Source organism: Chenopodium quinoa, unplaced genomic scaffold (assembly GCF_001683475.1).
Source record: "Chenopodium quinoa cultivar QQ74 unplaced genomic scaffold, ASM168347v1, whole genome shotgun sequence".
NCBI classification, from domain to species: Eukaryota; Viridiplantae; Streptophyta; class Magnoliopsida; order Caryophyllales; family Amaranthaceae; genus Chenopodium; species Chenopodium quinoa.
The window spans coordinates 2450485-2470027 of record NW_018742733.1 but is presented as its reverse complement, the minus strand read 5'-3'; the positions used below and the strand labels follow the sequence as shown (position 1 = coordinate 2470027).

General features: G+C 36.3%; 1 protein-coding gene across 1 annotated transcript; it reads left to right on the top strand.

Annotated features, from left to right (window-relative positions):
- The first annotated feature begins 1556 nt into the window (after positions 1 to 1556).
- Positions 1557 to 19038, top strand: LOC110723822. Its single transcript, XM_021903208.1, has 14 exons — positions 1557 to 1736; positions 1814 to 2918; positions 3008 to 3707; positions 5498 to 6035; positions 8132 to 8283; positions 8357 to 11713; positions 11863 to 12075; positions 13852 to 14055; positions 14181 to 14384; positions 15285 to 15440; positions 16326 to 16673; positions 17516 to 17960; positions 18278 to 18380; positions 18713 to 19038. Exons 1-14 carry the CDS (start codon positions 1649 to 1651, stop codon positions 18915 to 18917), a joined length of 7818 nt encoding a protein of 2605 aa, XP_021758900.1. The 5' UTR covers positions 1557 to 1648; the 3' UTR covers positions 18918 to 19038.
- Positions 19039 to 19543: the final 505 nt, after the last annotated feature.

The window sequence follows — 19543 nt, the reverse complement described above, 5'->3', positions numbered from 1 at the left end:
AGGGTTCAATTGCAACTAACTAGCATTTGTGGAGGTCTTAATCCGTGCCTGTGGACCAAGTAGAGGAATCACGTTTGAGGTTCTTTGTCTCCCTTGTTCTTGTTCGATCACACGTGGAATCATGCTTCAAAGGTATTAATTCTATTTCTTTATGTGTTATGCATGATCTTAGGATTAGGTGCTATATGAATATTATTAATGTTTTCCGCATTTGTACCTATAAACTCCTACAATTAGTCCTCTAAAACCTCAACCATTTTCGTAATCTCTTCTTTCAATTATTGATCCACCATTATCTTCATCTACTTAAATCCCAAATTTAAATTCTCTCATAGTCTTGATTTTTTCTCCAATTTCCCCTTTTAAAAATATTAGATTTTAATTTCTATAATTCAACTCTTAATCTTAGTTCTTTGCTTGATCAATGAACCTTTTTATTGCACTATTAACAAATTCATTAATGTAACACAAATTTAAAGAGAAAAACAAGTAAAACTTTATTAAATAAACTTGGGAAAAATTGCTTGCAATTTACAATGGTCTATCAGTAGTTGTAATTGAAACCAACAATAGGAATTAAATAAGACAATCAAATTAAATTGTATCAGTCCATATTCAACTAGATTATATAAGCAAAAATTAGGTAAACTAAACAAGCCCTTAGTTTTGCCTTTATTACTATGTTATAGATATTGAGTCATTACTCAATAAGCAAACTTCACTGTCATCACTGACAATGCTACTATCTCTGTATTTTTGTAAGTATTACACTTTGACCGTCACATAGTTTTAGATAATTGGATTGAATTAAATAAAATAAAAGGTAAATGGGGTAGTTGGAATATAGAAATTTATGTAAGAAAATAAATAATTAAAAAAGTAATAGCGGGTTTAGATAGAGACTATGAATGAAAAAAATTAAAAAGTAGTAGTGGGTTTGGGTAGAGACTATGAATGAAAAAAATGTACTAAGGCCTATTTACATTTACTGAACTGAACTGAATTGGTCTGATTAGAGCTGAACTGAAATGAATATTTTATGAGAGAAAAAAAATTAGGAGATGAAATGAACTGAACTGAAATTAGGGCCTGTTCACGTTTATTGAACTAAACTGATCTGAATATTTTATGAGAGAAGGAAATTAGGAACTAAAATGAATTGAACTACACTGAACTGATTGGAGCTGAAATTAAGCTGAAGTCAATGGCGAGCCTAGGCCGGTGCAAGGTGGGCGACAACTTAGGGCCCCCAAAATAAAGGGCCTCGAAAATTAGTATATACCGGTATTACGGTATATATATAGTAATTATATAGAGTTGAAGTTGGATCAGTGATTTTGTTGTACTTATGATAACTCAAGACCAGGGTTCAAAATCTATGAGAGTTTGACCTTCATGTAATGGGCCTAATTTTTAACCAAAACGTAATTTGGGCTGCCTAAAAACCCATATATTTTATTTCAAAAGTATCGGGCCGGGTCGTGCCCATCACTTTCGGATCGGGTCGGGGCAGCACAACTTTGGTCATGTTTCAAAGGTAGTGGCTGTTGAAGACTTCTCTGTTTGCTCTGTTTCCCTTAACTGCAAAACCCCAAAACCTCTGAAAAACCCTCACTTCGCCTCCTCTGAGCTTCACCTGTACTCTTCAATGGAGGACACACTTTCCGACGAAGAACAACCAATGGAAACCCTAACAACATTTACAGAAGACAACGAATTCGAATACGATGAACACGGTAATACTCTCTCACCCTCTTTTCTCCTCTCCTTCTCACTCATTCAATCTCTAACATCCTGCATTTCTAAGTTGCAGCAATGGAGGATGAAGCAAAAACCCTAAATTTCGAATCGAAGCCGTCGCACGCGGCGAAGATTCGTGAATTACTTCGGAATATTACTTCAATTGAGCCCAAGCTTTGCTCTGATGGCTCAAAGGAGTTCATGAAGCTTCTGAGGGGAAGCTCAGGTGGGGAGCTGTTGCACGAGTATGTTCGGGCTTCGTCGAAGTTCTCGGAGCTTCTAGAAGTTTGGAATCGCCGGCGAGGTAAGCCTGGTATGTATTATGTAATGTCGGTTATTTCTGTGATTTTGGGGCATTCTGAGGGGAAGTTTAGGTCTGATGTTCCTGGTAGGATTGCAATTAGTAGAGAATTAGATAAGTTTGCGAAATTGATTATTGAAGAGAAGTTAGATGATGTTTATAAGGAGCTTAATAGTAAGGATGGGAAGCGCCAAAATGCGGCATTGTTGTTAATGGCGTCGATTGTTAGGCGTGGTTCGTTGTTGGCTGCTGAGGTGGCCAAGATATTCGATTTTAAGTTACCGATATTGCCTAAGTTGTCCGGATATAGGAAGAAGAAAGTAGATAGGAAGAGGAAGGATTCAACTAGGGATTCTTTTATTGAGTTTGCAATGTCGTTTTTGGAGGTGGGTAAGCCGGGATTGTTGAGGTGGGTTTTGCAGTTGAGGGAAGTTTTTTCGGGGATCCTTCGAGGGATTGGGAATGATGATGAAATGACTGTGGTCTATGTGTTGTCGACATTGCGTGATCGGGTTCTTACCCGTGAGTCCTTGGTTCCCCCGGGTCTTCGAAGTGTTCTTTTTGGGAGTGTTACATTAGAGCAGTTAGTAGATATTTCTGCGTGGAAATATGGTGCGCTTGCTGCAAAGCTTGCGTATGAGGTTCTTCTCATGGTGTGCATTGATCCCGACAATGGATTGATGACTGACTTAAAAAGACAACCACCTGCAAAGGGAAATCCAAAGCGGCTTGTTGACCTAATGAAGAAGCTTAAAGCTACGGAAGTTGAGTACCACAGGAGCCTGCTTTTGGCAATTGTCAATGGGAGACCATCACTAGCTTCAATGTATTTGGATCAGTTCCCATACAACCTTGATGATCATACATCATCCACATGGTGAGATTTTTTCATTGGAATCTAGTGTTTGGTCATTTGATAGTACATTACTCTCTTTTTTTTTTGGCTGTAACTAGAAATTCTTTCAGGCTCTCTGCTGTCACATTGGCAGCAAATGTGGTTTCCTCGGTGAGGGGTGGGATTTCATGGGATTTTCTTGATGTCCAAGCCAAAAATATGGTGGCCTTTGAGACGTCAGATGTACAAAGTGTTATGAAATGTGTCTGTCTTCGCCCTTTCAGTCGTCTGGTAGTCAACAAAGGCTTACTTCATTCTGATTTTCTGATCAAACATGGTACCTTAAGGCTCCTTTTAGAGGTTCTAAAATTGTTAAGCTCCTTCATTGATGCTTTAAGTTTGAAAGGATTGCCTTTACTCAAGCAAAAAATTCAAGATGAAGTTCGTATCCTGCTCCCTGATCCTCAAGTATTGTTTACATTACTGAGTTCGGTTAGTAGTATTAATCAGATGTCAGGGCCTTCCTTGAAGAGAGCAGCTGATTCAGAAAGCATTGGCAGTCATAAAGGTTCTGCTAAAAAGAAATCAAAGGTTAATGAAGACATTGATATTCTTGTGACCGGGTTAAGTTCAAGTGCCGAAAGCATTGTACCAGTAGATGGTGTAAAACCACCGGAAAAATCTATGATGCCTCCATCTGAGGATGGAAATGATCATGAGTCAATCATGGAAATTTGGGGTTCTTATGAAAGCTCTTTCTCTTTGAATATTGTAAAAAATGCCGAAGTGTACTTCTATTGCAAAGTACTTGAAGCTCTCAAAATATATCACGTAAGTTTTTTGCTGTTTATAATTCAAAGATACTGCATGTAGTTATTGTTAGGTTTTATTATCTTTGCAAAACAGTGGCAATTATGCTTCTCTACAGTGTCACGTCAGATAGTGCTGTGCACATAACTTCAGAGGAATAGAAAATTGCCTACATTGGGGTAAGCTAGGGCATTGTCAATCAATTTCCCTCTGACATTGTTTTTAAGCGTTGATAGGCCCGCCACATAAAATTACAATTACTATGTAATCTAAAATCCACACTCAAATTACTTGACAAAAGTTTGTGTTGCCTACTTTTTGTTCTGTTTGTTTTCTTCCCTGGCTAGGATTTATTTAAGAAATCTAACTTTAATATGCATGTAGGTGTTAACCTTTCCCGTAAGGCCGTAACTACATCTATAACATATGAATAGGTTTGGAGAGGCAATTGCAAATTGCAATGTGATTATGTCTTGTGCCTAATATAACTTGATTCATTTTCTATTGCAATGTGTTATACCCAGACTAGACTATCCACTTTATTATTATACTTTTTTTTCAATCCTTGATCATTTACTATCTTCCAGGGCCTTTTTTCTATGGTTTAGCTCTTGTAACCATAAATTATTTCTAATTGGTTCATTTATACTTGATTTGTCTGGCCATTCTGTGGTGAATATCTGGGTTAGAACGCAGAATTTCATCTGATACAGAAGCATTCCATTCAATCTCCTTCACCTTTCTGCAGCCAGAAACCAACCTGATCTTCTAACTTACTTAGAGTTGTAAACTGATGAGGTCTTTTGTAGTATGTGCTTTAATTTTTTTGCTTCAACCTGAGTAACTTGGCAATAAGGTTTCTGAAATTCTGGTAGTCAAGATCCATATTGGGGATCCAAACACTGAATAGTGTACCTACATTCACCTAATAATATAACTGGGCAGTCACAATTTCACCAATTGAGAGAATATGATCATCAAGTTTAGTTAACTCCTGCACTTTATAGATAAAATCATACTCGACACTTGACAACTTGAAGACATGAATGGTCCTACACCTGCATTTGTGACATGGGAGATGCCTCTTGCTACTTACATCAACAAAATAAATAAATATTTACAGACTTCTTGGGCTTGCGGGGGAGGGGGGGGGGGATTGGATCTGGAACTTGGTATGAAATTTAATATGGCCCAAAAGGAATTCATGTGGATCTTTGCATCTTTCTTTATGTATCTTACTCCCCTTCAACATTAATTCAGCAAGTGTTTCTTGTTTTGGAGGACTTTCAAAAACTTTGTATACCATGGTATGTATGAGTGTATGACTTGTTTTCAACTTCTTACCAGCATACTCTGATGTATGTGACTCGTCCGTCCTTTACACATCTTGATGAAAACAAATCACTGTATTAGTATAGTATGCTTTATTTTGCTGTACTTTATGTATATATGTATTTATTGATTTGCTTATTTATATTTATTGTAATTTTGTATGAATTCATTGCACATCTACTAAGACCTTGTAAGTTGTGATATTATCTTTCCAATGAAAAATTTTCTGGGTTTGGGAGTTGTTCCACGAATGTCATGACCAACTCTGCCTAGCATGTTAAGAAAATCAAGGACTAGATTGCTTGGTTTTGTGGTCTCCGAAATTGACTTTCCGTCTTTCACTTGCTTGGCTTATTTAGTAGAAATACACTAAAGAAGAGAGAAATTGTCAGGAAGTATGATTAACTGATTGTTGGCTTTCTTTGTATCCTAAATATCCTTTGTATGATTAACTTACTTTTCACTTTCTTTTTATACAGGGGACCTTTCAAGCTATTTTGGAAGTATCATATGATTTTCTTAAAATTTTGCCAAATAATCCGCTAAAGTTGCCAGGAATTCTTTTGCAATCGTTGTTGTCCATGTTGATAGAACACCTTGGCTGTTCAAAAGAGTCAGGTTTCTCAGCCAGAACGCTGCCTCCTATCTACAAGCATCTGCAACCTTTTCTTAACTTGTCATTAAATTCACCTTTTGGATATGTAAGAGAGCATGCATATGTTTTGGCTAAAGCAGCAATGATGAGTACTGGTGCTTTTGACCACAACCCATGTGAAATTGGGTCATGGTTTTTGTTTTTATCTGGTGATGTCGGACAATATGACAGCGGCAAATGCCAGGAGGAAAAACTGCTCCATTCTCTGTCTTTACCTGTTGTTTCTTTTCTTTGTGATGCTGTATCCACCGTTGGTAATAACTTAGTCAAGTACTGGGATATTATGAAGTTTCAGCTTTCGGAAGTGGAGACTACAAAAGGTATTATGAAGTGCCAACAGTCGGACGTGGAAAGTACAAAAGGTAATATGGAGTAATAAACTGGAAAATGATCTCTGTCTTTTTTATGCTTTTTTATTTTGGTTTTAGTAATCTTGCTTTTAAATTATGGTATGATGCAAAATGTACCGCTTACATCCTAAAAAGTCTAACTACATGTTGCACAATCACACAAAGCATTGGTTCCGTAATTCCTTTTTCATTTACCATATGTTGGTCTTAATATATTTAAGCGTTAGACACTATTTTATGCTTCTTGTAGTACCGAAATTTGGAGCCTAGACTTTCTACTGTGTTGCATGATTGCTTCAGCTAGAGAGGGGGGGGGGGGGAGTTACTTTGAGTTGTTTCTTGCCTTGAGAAATGGCGACATACATAGTCAATGAGAAAAAGAAGCTCAATGGACTTGTTTCTTTGGCAAGATGTTACATAATAAAGTAATTAATTATTGGGTAGTCATTCATGTTATTCGTTTTATTTAGAGGTGATTAGATTTGTTTACTTTTATGCAAATATTTTTTAGCTTTTCAAAGACAATTTACACCTAGAAGATGCAAAAGGGGAAGAGGTTTAAAAAATGTATGCTTATGAGTAGTTATGTCATTGATATCTATGTCCAGCAACTTAGGGTTCGTTTGGCAGGGATCTATAATAAACTAGTCTATGTCATATAATGAATCAAAAATTAGTCAAACTTATTTTTGAAAACTGACAACAGAAAAGTGGAAATACCTTTTTCTTGTTTCTTGTTTTTGGCCTTTTGTTTTCAAAAATATTGAACACTGAAAACTTAAAACAATGCCAAACAAGCCCTGGAATATGTAGCCTTACCTCTAACCAATTGAGTCTAGTGAAAAGGCTGTTTTCTAAACACCAGTTGTAAATGCTTTCTGGAATGGATGTAATAAAATGAATAATGCAAAAGTTTGTGAGCAATGGCAAAGTCACAATCACCCCTGTCTAATAAAACCCACTCTTAACTCTCACTTTTCTCCCCTGTTCTCCTAAAGGTCATTTATAAAGCTATGCCTTCTCTCACAAAAACTCATCTAAACCTTACTGTGCACCCAATATGTGCAATAAAAAAGTCTCTTAAAAGCAAAGTTCAGCAAGCATTTTTGTTACAGGAGTAAGAGTTGGAGCTGGTCGGGGAGGGGGATCAGGAGTAGTGACTAAAGTGTAGAAACTAGTCTTACAATTGACAGGGATCTATAATAAACACAAACAAGAATTCAAGATGGAGGGAAGGTGAGGGATATGGGGGCAAGGAAGGGGTGCATTTCACCTCAATGTTGAGATGGAGTAGCTCATTTACTTGAGAAATATATTGATACCAACAAAGCAAAAATTCTTATTGGTACCAATGAAGAACTATAATTGTACCACGATGGTACTATCTAAACACAATTTATTACCAATGGAAATTGTTAAAATCCTATATGACTAACGCTATTATAGCTTTAGAGTTCTCCATTTACTTGGGATCAGCTACAGTGTCTTTGCCCAATTTGTGTTTCCGATTTTTTTTTTTGAGTTCTTCTAATTTTGTTGTCCAATATTAAGAAGAGTACTCTGGTTGTATTCTGGTTGCACATAGTCAAACTACACATTTTCTATATAATAGTTTCTCATGTCTTCGTCATTAATGAGATTTCCGGGTTATTTGCATGATTGATTGACCCTATTCCTTGTTTTAAATAGTAAGTTTTGGTGCTATCAAGTGTTGGTATATTATTATCTATCTGTGAATGTAACGTGTTGCATTTCTCATTGCTACAATTATTGCTATGCTGAAGCACCTCATAGGGCAAATAAAAGTTTATAACTAAAAGAGGTTTAGAAAAGGACCAATGTACTATTGTGGTTTGTTTTAAAGGTATAATATAATTGCTACTTCTTTTTGCATTGCCAGCTGTGGAATTGAGGATGTATTGACATATTGCTGTATTAAGCTACAGTTGTTTACTTGCCTTTCTTCATGACGTGTTAACTGCGATGGTGATTTGCACACTTAGAAGATAATTTACGAGGGTCCCTAACTAGTAGAATGTATCGTGATGAGAGCACATGAGTGACATGACTGGTTTTCTGAAAGGTTGAATATTTTCTTCCCATGGCAGAAGCGAGTGTTGATTTTAGCCCACTTGTAGCCTGTATTCTGGAAAAGTGTTTGAGGCTGCTCAGCTCTGGATCAGAGACATTCACTTTGCCTGAGAAATCTGTGATATCCTTGTATGTCTGTAACACATTAAAATATCTAATGGAAACTCAGGTAATTGTTAACACTGTAGCTTTTCATTGCAAGTTTCTGTTTGAATTATAACATGACGCTCTTAATTTGATAGATTGATGCCAGAGTATTAGCTGCAGTTGTTCATCAGCAGTTATCGAATAGAATCGAGAAGTATATCTCTGCAGTAGCCGTAATTGAAAATTCCTGCTGTGAGTGGAGATCAATGATTTCATTGTTTCTGTTTTCACGGAGCATTTTATATCATGAAACTTGCAGTGAAGTCTCTACTGATAGGATTTCTCGGAAGGAAAACCGCTCATTGATGGACATGCTTGCTGAGGTGAAAAGGCTTTTGAGTGCAGGCAGCATTGACGTCATTGGAATATCTAAAGCATTATGCTCCACAATAGCGTGCACAAACCCGGATGATATAGTGGATAATTTACCTTCAGTTTTGGCTGTTTCTGGTGAACTTCCTGGGTTTAACCGTTCAGTCATGGACTGCTTTTGTCTTGATCAGAACCTTATGAAACACGTGTCTAAGCTTTGGCCGGATATGTTCTATTCAGGTCTTAAACTGAGTGTCCTAGCATCTAGTCAACTGACTCAAGAAAATCACAAACAAACTTCAATAAAGGCTCTGCAGAATGACTTTGTAGAGATAGAATATGTTTCTGCTGTTTTTGGTTCTTTACTGAAAGATGCACCTTTCTACGTATTATTCCCTGCATTTTTGTTTTGTGGTTGGGAGCACCATCCAGAAATCCAAGAGTTGCTTTTAGCTAAGGTGTCTAACTTAGAAATTGAGCAGATTGTTTCTTCACTGAGGCTGGTCCTTTTTTGGTATCATCAGATACAGATTTCGTATAGAAAGAAACCATCTGAAAAGCAGGAATTGCAAGCTGAACTATGCTATGTGCTTGTGAAACACATTTTAGCCCTTTTGCCTACTTTGAAATTTGATTCTGGTTCTTTGGCAATAAATGCAGTGTTTCCTCTCTCTCTTTGTCTTCAAGAAGTATCTACAACTGTCTTTCGTCACCCTTTAGTAACTGCAGCAATATTGTCTCCATTTGATCGTGGTTGTAAACTCACCAAAGAATTTTTAAGGGATATCTCAGAGGGAGTTCTGCATCTTAGTGGAGAAGGTATTTGTAAGACAGAACTTCATATTCTGGAGTTATTGACTACTACTTCTGAATTCTTATTAGCTCTGTGTAGCAAAGAACTTTCTTCATCCATGTATATTGAGTGCAAGGAAAATATTGTCAAGGAGTTTAGGAATTTGGTGCAGTGGATATTTTTAGTTTTTAAGCAGAAGTTCAAAATGTGGTATAGATCTGGTGATATGGCCCTCTTTCCAATCTTATGTGCTTTTGTTGTTTTGATGCGATTTAGCTCACCCATCGAGTTGCTTGAGTTGGCAAATTGGATGCTTTCATGTGTGGAACTTACCGACTCCATAATTCCTGGAACCTTAAATGTCTCTCGCTCATGTTTGGCATTTTCTATTGCTTGTGGAGCTTTAAGCATTCTGTTTCAATGTATGCAATCTCCAAATTCTGGGATGGTGCCACAATATTCAAAAGCTACCGAATTGAGAAGTCTTGATGCTACATTATTCAAAAGCATATATTTTAAGGCTTATGCCTTTGCAACTTGTCTCAAAACTGACTTTGCAGACATATGTTTGCTTAAGGCTCTCAATGCTGCTTGCGGCCAGATTCATAGGCAGGATTGTCTTCCATTCAGCATTGAAATAACTAGATTGACAGCCAGTACTCCTGTAAGAATTGTTTCCCACTGTCTTCACAGAACTGACAATACCAAGGCAAAAATATTATTTCTAATAATTGAGATGAGTGTATTACATTTATCAGTTTTTGGTCAGCTGCTCTCAGATTTTATGAATGAAGATACTGTTTCAATTGTCAATGCATCAAAAGAGATCTGTAGTCAGTCCCTTTCAGATGAGGAGTGTTTGATGCTTTTGCCTGCTGCAGCCTTGTACATAAGTGTTTCTTGGACAAAACTCAGAGAGCACCCTTTTAGGAATATTAAGTTCATGCTGGATTCTTATTCAAGGATTCTCTTGGATGGTTTTTCTAACTGGAAAGACTTTGTGTCTAAATCTGTATTTGAGGTGGAATTTGATAATGTTTTTCCGTATTCTGTTGAGAATCTTCATGATCTTTTCAACAGCAGTCTCCTTCATAAAGCAGTTCAAATGTTGCAGTGGTACTTCTCCTCAAGTGGGGATGATAAAAATAAGAGATTGAAAATAGTGGGCTCACTTTGCCCTATTTCTGAAGCTTTAGATGATTTTATGGACTTTGATGTCAGAGATATTGATTCATACTCTGTTGGACAGTTGACCAACTTAATCAATAGAGTTTTCGCTAAAATTTCTCTTTGTTTGGTGCTTTTATTCCCAGAGGGAGGTAAGAAGTGCTTAACAAACGAAACTCTTGATGTTGAGCGGGAATCTTGTGTCGGCTCTAATAGTGAAGACTCATTAGGATTAAGGTTCTTAGATATGCTGATCTGTGTTTGGCAACTTGTTGTGAAAAAAAATCCATCTGCCTTTGATAATCCCGGCCTAAAGACTCCCATCTGTTTGTTGTTGAGATCTCTTGAAATGTTTACGCTGAGATGCATTTATAAATTGATCATAAATATGCATAGTATCTTGATTCAGATGAATTCTCTTTCCTTTATTGAAAAGATGGTAAAGATTTCTCTTCTTCATAGATTTGGGAACCCTGTGACATTTGAATATCTCCGGTACATTTTATCATCTTTATCTGATGGGAAGTTGCCTATAATCTTTATTCTTCAGTTGGTTCTTGGGCATTCTCAATTGGCCTCCACTGTTGCTACTGTTGTTGACTCATCTACTTCTGCCTCATCTGGGATGGTTATAAAGCCCATGTCTAGCCTTTTGAGGACACTAGTTGTTCCTTTAGAAAGAAGCAATTCGGAAAAATCAGAAAAATACAAGTCCCAGTTGGAGGTAATCAAGTTACTTAGACTACTCTTTCACTTAAGAGCTACTCGATGCGGTTCAGTTTCTGAGGATGACTTAGGTATTAATTTAAGAGAATTATCTTTGCTACTATTGACTACTTATGGCGCCACGGTTAGTGAAATTGATTTGGAGATTCATAGCCTTCTGTCAGAAATTTATATTGACGAGGGGATAGGTGACCAAATATTTTCTGATCAAGATTACCTGTGGGGAAGTGCTCTCAAAGTTGGAAAAGGACACACAATGAATAATGTGCTTATGAAGGATGGTACGGCAGATGTGGAAGAAGACTGTAGACGAAGTCAGTTCAGGGATAATCTTCCTATTAACCCTAAGTTGGTGATTCAGACTGTCCTATATTTTCCTTATGAAAGGACCACATCTGCAAAGTCGCTATTCATAGATGATGTTCATCAGGGTGGAGTCAGAGATACTAAGGAGGTATCCATCACATATATTTAAGTTATTTACATGGCTCAATCTTGGCATCATATATGAATATATGATGGTTCTATATTCTTCTCTTTTACCTGTTATCACCATCTTTTTATTTTACTGATTCCCCCCCACCCCCCTCTTTTGTGGTACAGGAGCAGTCTACAGATATAGGAAGAATAGAGCGTTATGATCCAATCTTTATTTTATCTTTCTCCATTCATAGCTTGACAATGGGCTTCTTGGATCCCATAGAGCTTGCTGCCCTAGGCTTGCTTGCTATTGCATTGGTTAGCATGGGATCACCTGAAGATGAGATACGGAAGTTAGCTTACGAGGTTGTTTGGAGATTCAAGGATGCATTGATGGTAATTTAACTTTTTTTTTGTACTTGTTTTGCTGGGTCTTTTGTTCAAATATCTTTATTTGATAACTTGAATATAATGGAAGATTATGCTTCTTTTGGAAGAAAAAGAGGATACACTACAAGCTTCTTTGTAAATTCATATCTTGTATTAAGGTATACTTTTAAATGTAGCTTGCATTAAAGAAAAATTATCTATCATACTGTTTTATAGTCTGTGAGTGTTCAATTTGTTTGCTTTTGCTTTCTTGTTTGAGTTTTGGGGGTGCTCCAGATATATCTTTTGCGAAATTGTGTGGAGGTAAAGCTATCTAATCCTCCCCGCTTCTGATATTTATGGCCATCTCATTTGGGGGATTATGTTGTTTCTTGGTGTTAGTATTTAGTAATTGCCTTGAGTTGCTTCTCTTAGGTTTCTAAGCTAAACAAATCCATTTACTCCCATAATGGAAGCAAAATGGAGAACCTGAACTAGGTGAACTGTCACCAAAGATTGAACAGTTGTGTCTTCTCTTGTTCTTTGACTTGGTGATGCATCAGATAGGAAAATGTCCTCTTTTAGCTTGAGTTTTAGTGGTCATTGATACGTACGTAGCTGTATTTAGTGTTCAAATGAGATCTTAAAGCTGACTACATCCATCTTGAGCTGTTTTCCAATTCTTGGTGTGATCATATACTCCTATAAAGGCTATAATGGAAGGACAAGCCAAATTTTGCTAGTTTTGTCTTGGAATATCAAATCTTCTCATCTCTGTTGGCTTTCCCTTTCCAGGTTTAATTTCGGGCATCAATGATCACATACTTTTGGTCTGTATGTATATCCTACTTTTAATCCAGTGAGGTAGGAAGAAGGTTGGAGTTATTATCCTGGGATTTTGGCTGATGGGAGTAGTGTGTTTCAGGCTGCTTTACTGTGTCAAAGTGTTAGTATACTTGGGAAGTTCTCTTGCTTCACATGCTGGAGCAGGACTCCTAGTCATTGAAAAATGTTTTGGGTATTTTGTTTCTTGCATATAGTTATCTCAAGTGATTAAAAATGTGTTGAAAGATACGTTTTGGAAAACATGCATTTTCTTCATTTTTATTGCTTGTAAACTTTTTGTCAAATTGTTCTCTCCAATTTGTTTGCATGTTTGGACAAGTTAATTTGGTCTTCTATGAAATGTTGGCCTTGTTGGGCATATAGCTTCTGCTCTAGATTAAACGCTCAGGGATATATTTATTTATTTATTTTTATTTTTTTTTTTGGGGGGGGGGGAGGCAAGGAGGGAGCCTGAAAAGGTGAAAGATAGTAGTTGAAAATCCTTTGGAAGTGTGCCATATATTTCTTACCAATCCCAATCTTCAATACTATTGGATGGATACAGCAGTATTTTATAATGACTCCTTTCCAAATCTTAGTCCCACGCAACCTTGTCTTTTTAGCTTCTCCTTGATTAATGGCTGATTAGCTTGTTCATGATATGCCCTTGAAGATTTTATGTTATCCATCTTGTACGTCATTTTGGCTCTCTTCTTATAGTTCATTTAATAATCATGTTACTGTAAATATAAACCTGATTAGTTCAATTATACCCAGAATGCAAAGCACGAGCCTTATTTTGAGACAATGAGCACAAAAGGTCGAAGTAGAGTGTACACTCTGACTATAAGATCTCATTTAACGTTGACTATTAATTGGCTGGGTTGTTTTTTGTTGTTTTACCTGATTTTTATGTCATTTAATTTGATCATAAGTTGTGTATTAAATATTCTAACAGTACTTTGTTGCTGATGGCAGAGATGTCAGAAAAAAAGGGAGGTGACACGCCTTAAGCTTTTGCTGACGTATTTACAGAATGGAATAAAAGAACCATGGCAAAAAATTCCCACCATTCTTGCTGTTTTTGTTGCCGAAGCCTCTGTTGTTTTATTGGATCCCTCGCATGAGCATTATCCTGTCATAAGCAAGTTCTTGTTGCAATCTCCTCGTGTAAATTTGAAGGTAATTACTTGCAGAAGTTACTTTACTCTTAGTTTTCCTTAATGATTTATGTCAACATATTTTAAGTATGTCTTTTTATTATAAATTCAAAATCCCCTTGCTCATTAACCTTTGTTCTTTTGCAGTCCATACCTTTGTTTCATGAATTTATCTGGAGCAGCTCTGTGACCTTCAGAACAGACAGGCTGTGGATGCTTCGTCTACTCTATGCAGGGATAAATTTAGAAGATGATGCTGTAATATGTGTTAGGAACTCGGTGCCTGAGATTTTATTGAGTGTTTATGCTTCACCTCTTTCAGATCTTGAATCAAAGGAGTTGATTCTTCGGGTAAGTTTTGGTCATATGAATGAGTTCTTGTATGTTTTTATATATTTGTTAATCATCTCTTTTTATTTTGGGACAAAGTTTGGAACTGCTTTGCTAAAAAAACAGTGGAATTTATGAGGGATAAATTTTACTCAGTCCTGACTCTTGGGGTATTCTGGTTCTCTTTCTGCAGTTTATTTTCACTTTATGATAATACTCTTTTTTATTTGAAAAATATATATCAAGCTATATTGTACATCATATGGGAGTGCTCCCAAATGCTATTGACTATGCAGGTTCTCCACTATGTTTCTAATTTCCATTACCATTATGTCCCTTTTGTATTGAAATTAATCTGAACTGTTGACCATCTTCTTATAGAATTTCAACTTTGAATTTAACAAAATATTATCCCAATTGACAGGAGATTTGCATTTTGTGGGACATTGTTTGAAGCTATAAATCCTGGGTATTATTGTATTAGTCCTTAATAGCTAATATTTTTTTAAAACAAATTCTTTTTCTTCGGAATAATCAAATGTTGGGATCTATCTAAGAAGATGAGTTTAATTTAATTGTTTAAAGTAAATTTTTTCAAACCCATCTTCCACTCACTCAAAAGGTTTTCATTTGCATTTTGATAACTCACTTTGAGCATTAGATCCTTTGTTGATCTAATTTTTGCAGTGAGTAGCTTTGCATTTAATATATGAGCATTGAAAGCACATTGATTAGTACGGTAGCTATTCTAGTTGGTTAAAAGCTGTTTTCTTCTTTGTGCTCACCATTTTTTATTATATCAAATTTCATACATGTTCTTTCAATCTTTCAGCCCTGTGTTGTTCAATATCATGACCAGAATATTATGAATATCTTGCTGCTATCTAATGAACTTCTGCTTTATTGTTATTTATTTTGTAGGTGGTGAAGAAGTGTGTTAAATTGCACAAGACAGCCTGTTATTTAGTTGATAATTGTTGTCTGATTTCCTGGCTATCTTCAGCTCTTGCCTTATCTATGATTCATACTGATGGTGAAGATATGTTTTTCTCAAAGCAGTTGCTAGTTCTACTTGAGGTTTGTCCCTAATCATATTTCTTCTTATCCATTGAACCTTTTATTTAAGATTATCTATCCACTCTATTCAATTTTCTGAGCTTGTATATATGGCGGCATGTTTGATGTAATGGTATTGTTATAGTTTGTATTCTTATAATATGATGTGATTTTGATAGGGCCAATGTATTAATATCGCTTTCAAGTTTACTCTTTGTACTTTTTATATATTGCGAAGTTGCTTGATGGTTATTTTGTTTTAAAATAAGGGTTAATTGGAAATGATCTTTTTTTGGTCATTAAAGGGTGTTAGGCTACACATCAATGGCTACCCAAATAAAGTTCTGTCCTACTGGTGTGTCATCTCTAATTCTTTTAGTACTTGTTGGGTTATGAGATCTATTTTTCTTGTCAAGCAAAAAAAAAAAAAAAACAGAAAAAAAAAGAAAAACCACACACACACACGCACAATCACACTGAAGAATAAAGAGAAGTAAAACATCAAAGAAAAATGTGAAATAAGAAAGGAAGCCACTATATTTCTAGAGCTTACTTAATCCTTTTTCTCAGCATTTGTTTGTTGAAGAGACCAAGGCTCTATTTTTGCTATCATATGCTCTGTCTTTCTAGTCCCTACCCCAGGTGCCATTTTCAGTGTGCTGTGTTGCTGCCCTTTTGATGATTTGCTCTTGTTTGTTACCTTTACTTGCCATTGTTCTTGAGGTTAAGGCAGTACGAAGCTTACTTCCCAAATAGAATGCATATGGTTTGTATCTTTTAAGAACTCAAGTTTGATAGTTACAATCATTTTAATTTGTTACTTGTTATGATGCTATTTATTGGCCACTAGCTCCTTACTATCGAAACTGAGTATTGATCATTTCCATTTTTTCATTCATTATGTAGGTAGTGCATGAGACCGTCTCATCCACAAGCACAATGGAATGGCTGCAAAAGCATGCAATTGAGCAGCTTTCTGATCTTTTTTGTCAACTTTTAAATCTGTTAGTTAGATGCTCAAAGTTGGCTCTGGAGACTAAGTCATTGGTTACTTTAATTCTAGAAATAATTGTGACAGTCTTGAAGATGTCACAAAAAGGGAACATGTACCAACCACCTCTTACGCCTACTATGCGGTGTTTATATCAAATATATCAGGCTGTTGATGTGCATGATAATAGATCTGGTGATTTAGCAGAATGTGGGCTGAAAGCTATACTTATGAGTGCGCCATCAACAACTATTTTTGACCTGGTATTCTCTCTGCGTGTGTAGCATCTTCATCTTTTTCCTTTCTTTATGCCTGTGTTGGTTTGGGGGTAGGGATCATTGGGGTTGGTGGCTGCATTTGTTTATGCACTTTACCTCCAGCCTTCAACCTTGATTGTGCCATTGCATGACTCCCACATTTGCACCAGGACTGTCTATGGAATTAATTATATAAAAGTAGAACCATTTTGTTATGGTCTGAATTAGTAATGGATATCTGCATTTTGTTGCTCCTTGGGCTGCAACTTTGTTTAACATTTTTATTGCATGCAGGGGAATAATTTGGTTTATCTGGTCTCCTTGATATGTGCTTTGGGAAAGGCTTCCTTCCCTTTCTTCTTTCTGTTTGTGCATGATTGTGTGTGTGTTTTTTCTTAATATCATCAGTACTTGTTCTTGCTAGAAATTGACTTAAAGATTTTAGTAAAATGTTGTTTAATTTAGATGCATCTACACATGTAGTCATGTAGAAGTTCTATTACAATAACTGGTTAGACTAGTGTTTTTGACATGTATAGTGCACTGGTTCTATACTGTTTTTAAAATTGATCATGGTAGAAGATGAGAGAAAAGTGGTATTAAGGTTGGATAACCATGTTATTGTTACTGATAAAGGAAGACAAATTAAGAGGAGAGAGTGCCTTGTGTAATAAGTGTTTATATTTTGAATTCTAGTATGGATGAGATGTGTTACTTTTTTCTTTTTAGATGCATTTGTAGAAGTGGAATTGTGCTGAAGATATTGATGAACAATTGAGCATCTTGTTTTAGATGCATCTGTAGAAGTGCTATTGCATTTATTAACATGTTACCTCTTTTTCCTGAAGGACTTGAAAGAGCTCTCCGAGTTTATTACGTGGGCAGTTTCTACAGCTCTACATACAGATTCTCGGAAGACGTTGCAGCAAACACAATATTTTCCCCACAAAGTGTGTATTCAGGATGCAGAATACATACAAGAAGAGTCTCTAACTTCAACACTTCTACGTTGGCTTGTAGCTTCTGTAATTCTATGGAGGGTTTCATGTAGCAATAGTGTCTTCAACACTAGTTTTCTACCTAGTGGAGAAAATGGTGAAACTTTGCAATCATTAATAACACTCTTTGAAAGCAAAGGTGGAGAAGACAAACTTGTGTCTGGTTCTAAAGAAATCTTAGCTACAGCAATTTTTCACCTTCAACAGCTTCTTGGCATGAAATGTCTGGTGCTGTCTTCAGTGGTTGCAGCACTCTCAATTTTGCTCCTTGGTGATGGGTCATATGCTGCTGCAGGTATGTACCAGAAGTCACAACATCACTGAACATATGTAATGATCACAATAAGCAATAAAAAACTGCAGCCCGTCTGATTATTGATAATAGCCAAAAGGAGTAACAAGTTGTCGGGTGAGAGATTTAAGAGGACTAATAAATGCAAATATTGCAGTTGTATTTTAATACACATCTTAAGAAACTAAATTTCGATGATTGTTTTCTGAAATCAGCTACTACCCTTGTAACAATTCTATGCATAGCATTCAGACATGGGACTTTAATTTTTCTTACCTTTTTATTTGTTTGTTGAGTTCTGGTTTATTTTTTTTATACAGGTGATTTGTCAGGCACCGCCACCTGTGTCAACCCTCAAAATTCTTTGTCATTTATCTGGTCAAAGATATACTGTCCTCCTGAAGCTAATCCTTCCTGGAGATGGTAAGATACTATGCTTCTTTGTCTGACCTTTTGTTTTCCCTTCATATTCCTTCCTGATTTCGGAAATCTTGTTTTCATTTTACATGTATTGCCATACTCAATCCTGAATATGGTTGTCCTTCCCAAAAACTCATCCTTGTTTTTAAGCTTAATCTCCTTTAGCGCAACGCAATATCTATGTTATGTAGTAGTATTACCGGGCAACCACATTGGGACATTTCCTCCCCTTTCGTGAAAAGGAAGCATGAGTGCAACAAGTAGTTGTGTATAATGGTTACTGTTTGATATCTGTTTGAGCTAAACTAATGAAGTAACTCATGTCTTGTTAACAGGTCATTTTACCAACCATGGGCTGATCTTGAAACAGAACACACCGATTTGGAGAAATTAGATGAAAGACATGCATGCCAAAAATTCCTGGTCATAATCTCAGGGGTGTTGGAAAAGAAATCGTCAGAACACGAGTTGTTATCCCCTCAAGAATTAGAATCTTCAGGATTATTTGAATGGGAGAGAACTAACCTCCAAAAAGAATAACATGTTTACTATAGGTCCATATTCTGATTGTACATATTTTTTGTAGCTTGCTAGTTGTAGCTTTACAGAATCGTACTTGTATTCTTTCCACATTAAATGAAAGAAGTTAATTGGCTGGAAATCCCATTTCAGAATACCTATTATTAACAGGTTTCCTTTAGTTTAATTTTACTACATGACTTCAGATTAATACTACCTCCGTTATAGTTTATGTGCAACTATTAGACATTTTCCCTCTCCGCTTTATGTCAAATCGTTGCACATAACCTGTAACGGAAGTAGGACATTGATTTAAGTTTCAAAACAAGATGCATTTGCAATTTCTAGGTGAGCAGAATTCGGAGCTTGTCTCAGGGACACGCACTGACGCGGTTTGGTGTGTTATCGAGTAACATTCAATTCAATTCGGTGGCGGTCTGAGTCATTTTCTGATTGGATCACATTTCAAGTCATCATACAAAAATTTAAATCAATACAAGTCACGACAGTTTCTATATCTGCTCGGCTCTAATTACGGCTTAGGTCTAATACGAGTAATGCAATAACCGATTGTAGTCCAAATTTGGATCATTCAACCTAGATCAAGTAGCGAGTAATAAGCGAGTTCGAGTCATTTTTATCAGGTC

Bases quoted from the DNA above. Each gene is read 5' to 3' on its own strand.
- LOC110723822 (XM_021903208.1), top strand. From the start codon at position 1,649: ATGGAGGACACACTTTCCGACGAAGAACAACCAATGGAAACCCTAACA. The intron at 14,385-15,284 runs GTAAGTTTTGGT...TTTATTTTGTAG, and splicing joins CAAAGGAGTTGATTCTTCGG to GTGGTGAAGAAGTGTGTTAA. The intron at 18,381-18,712 runs GTAAGATACTAT...TCTTGTTAACAG, and splicing joins GCTAATCCTTCCTGGAGATG to GTCATTTTACCAACCATGGG.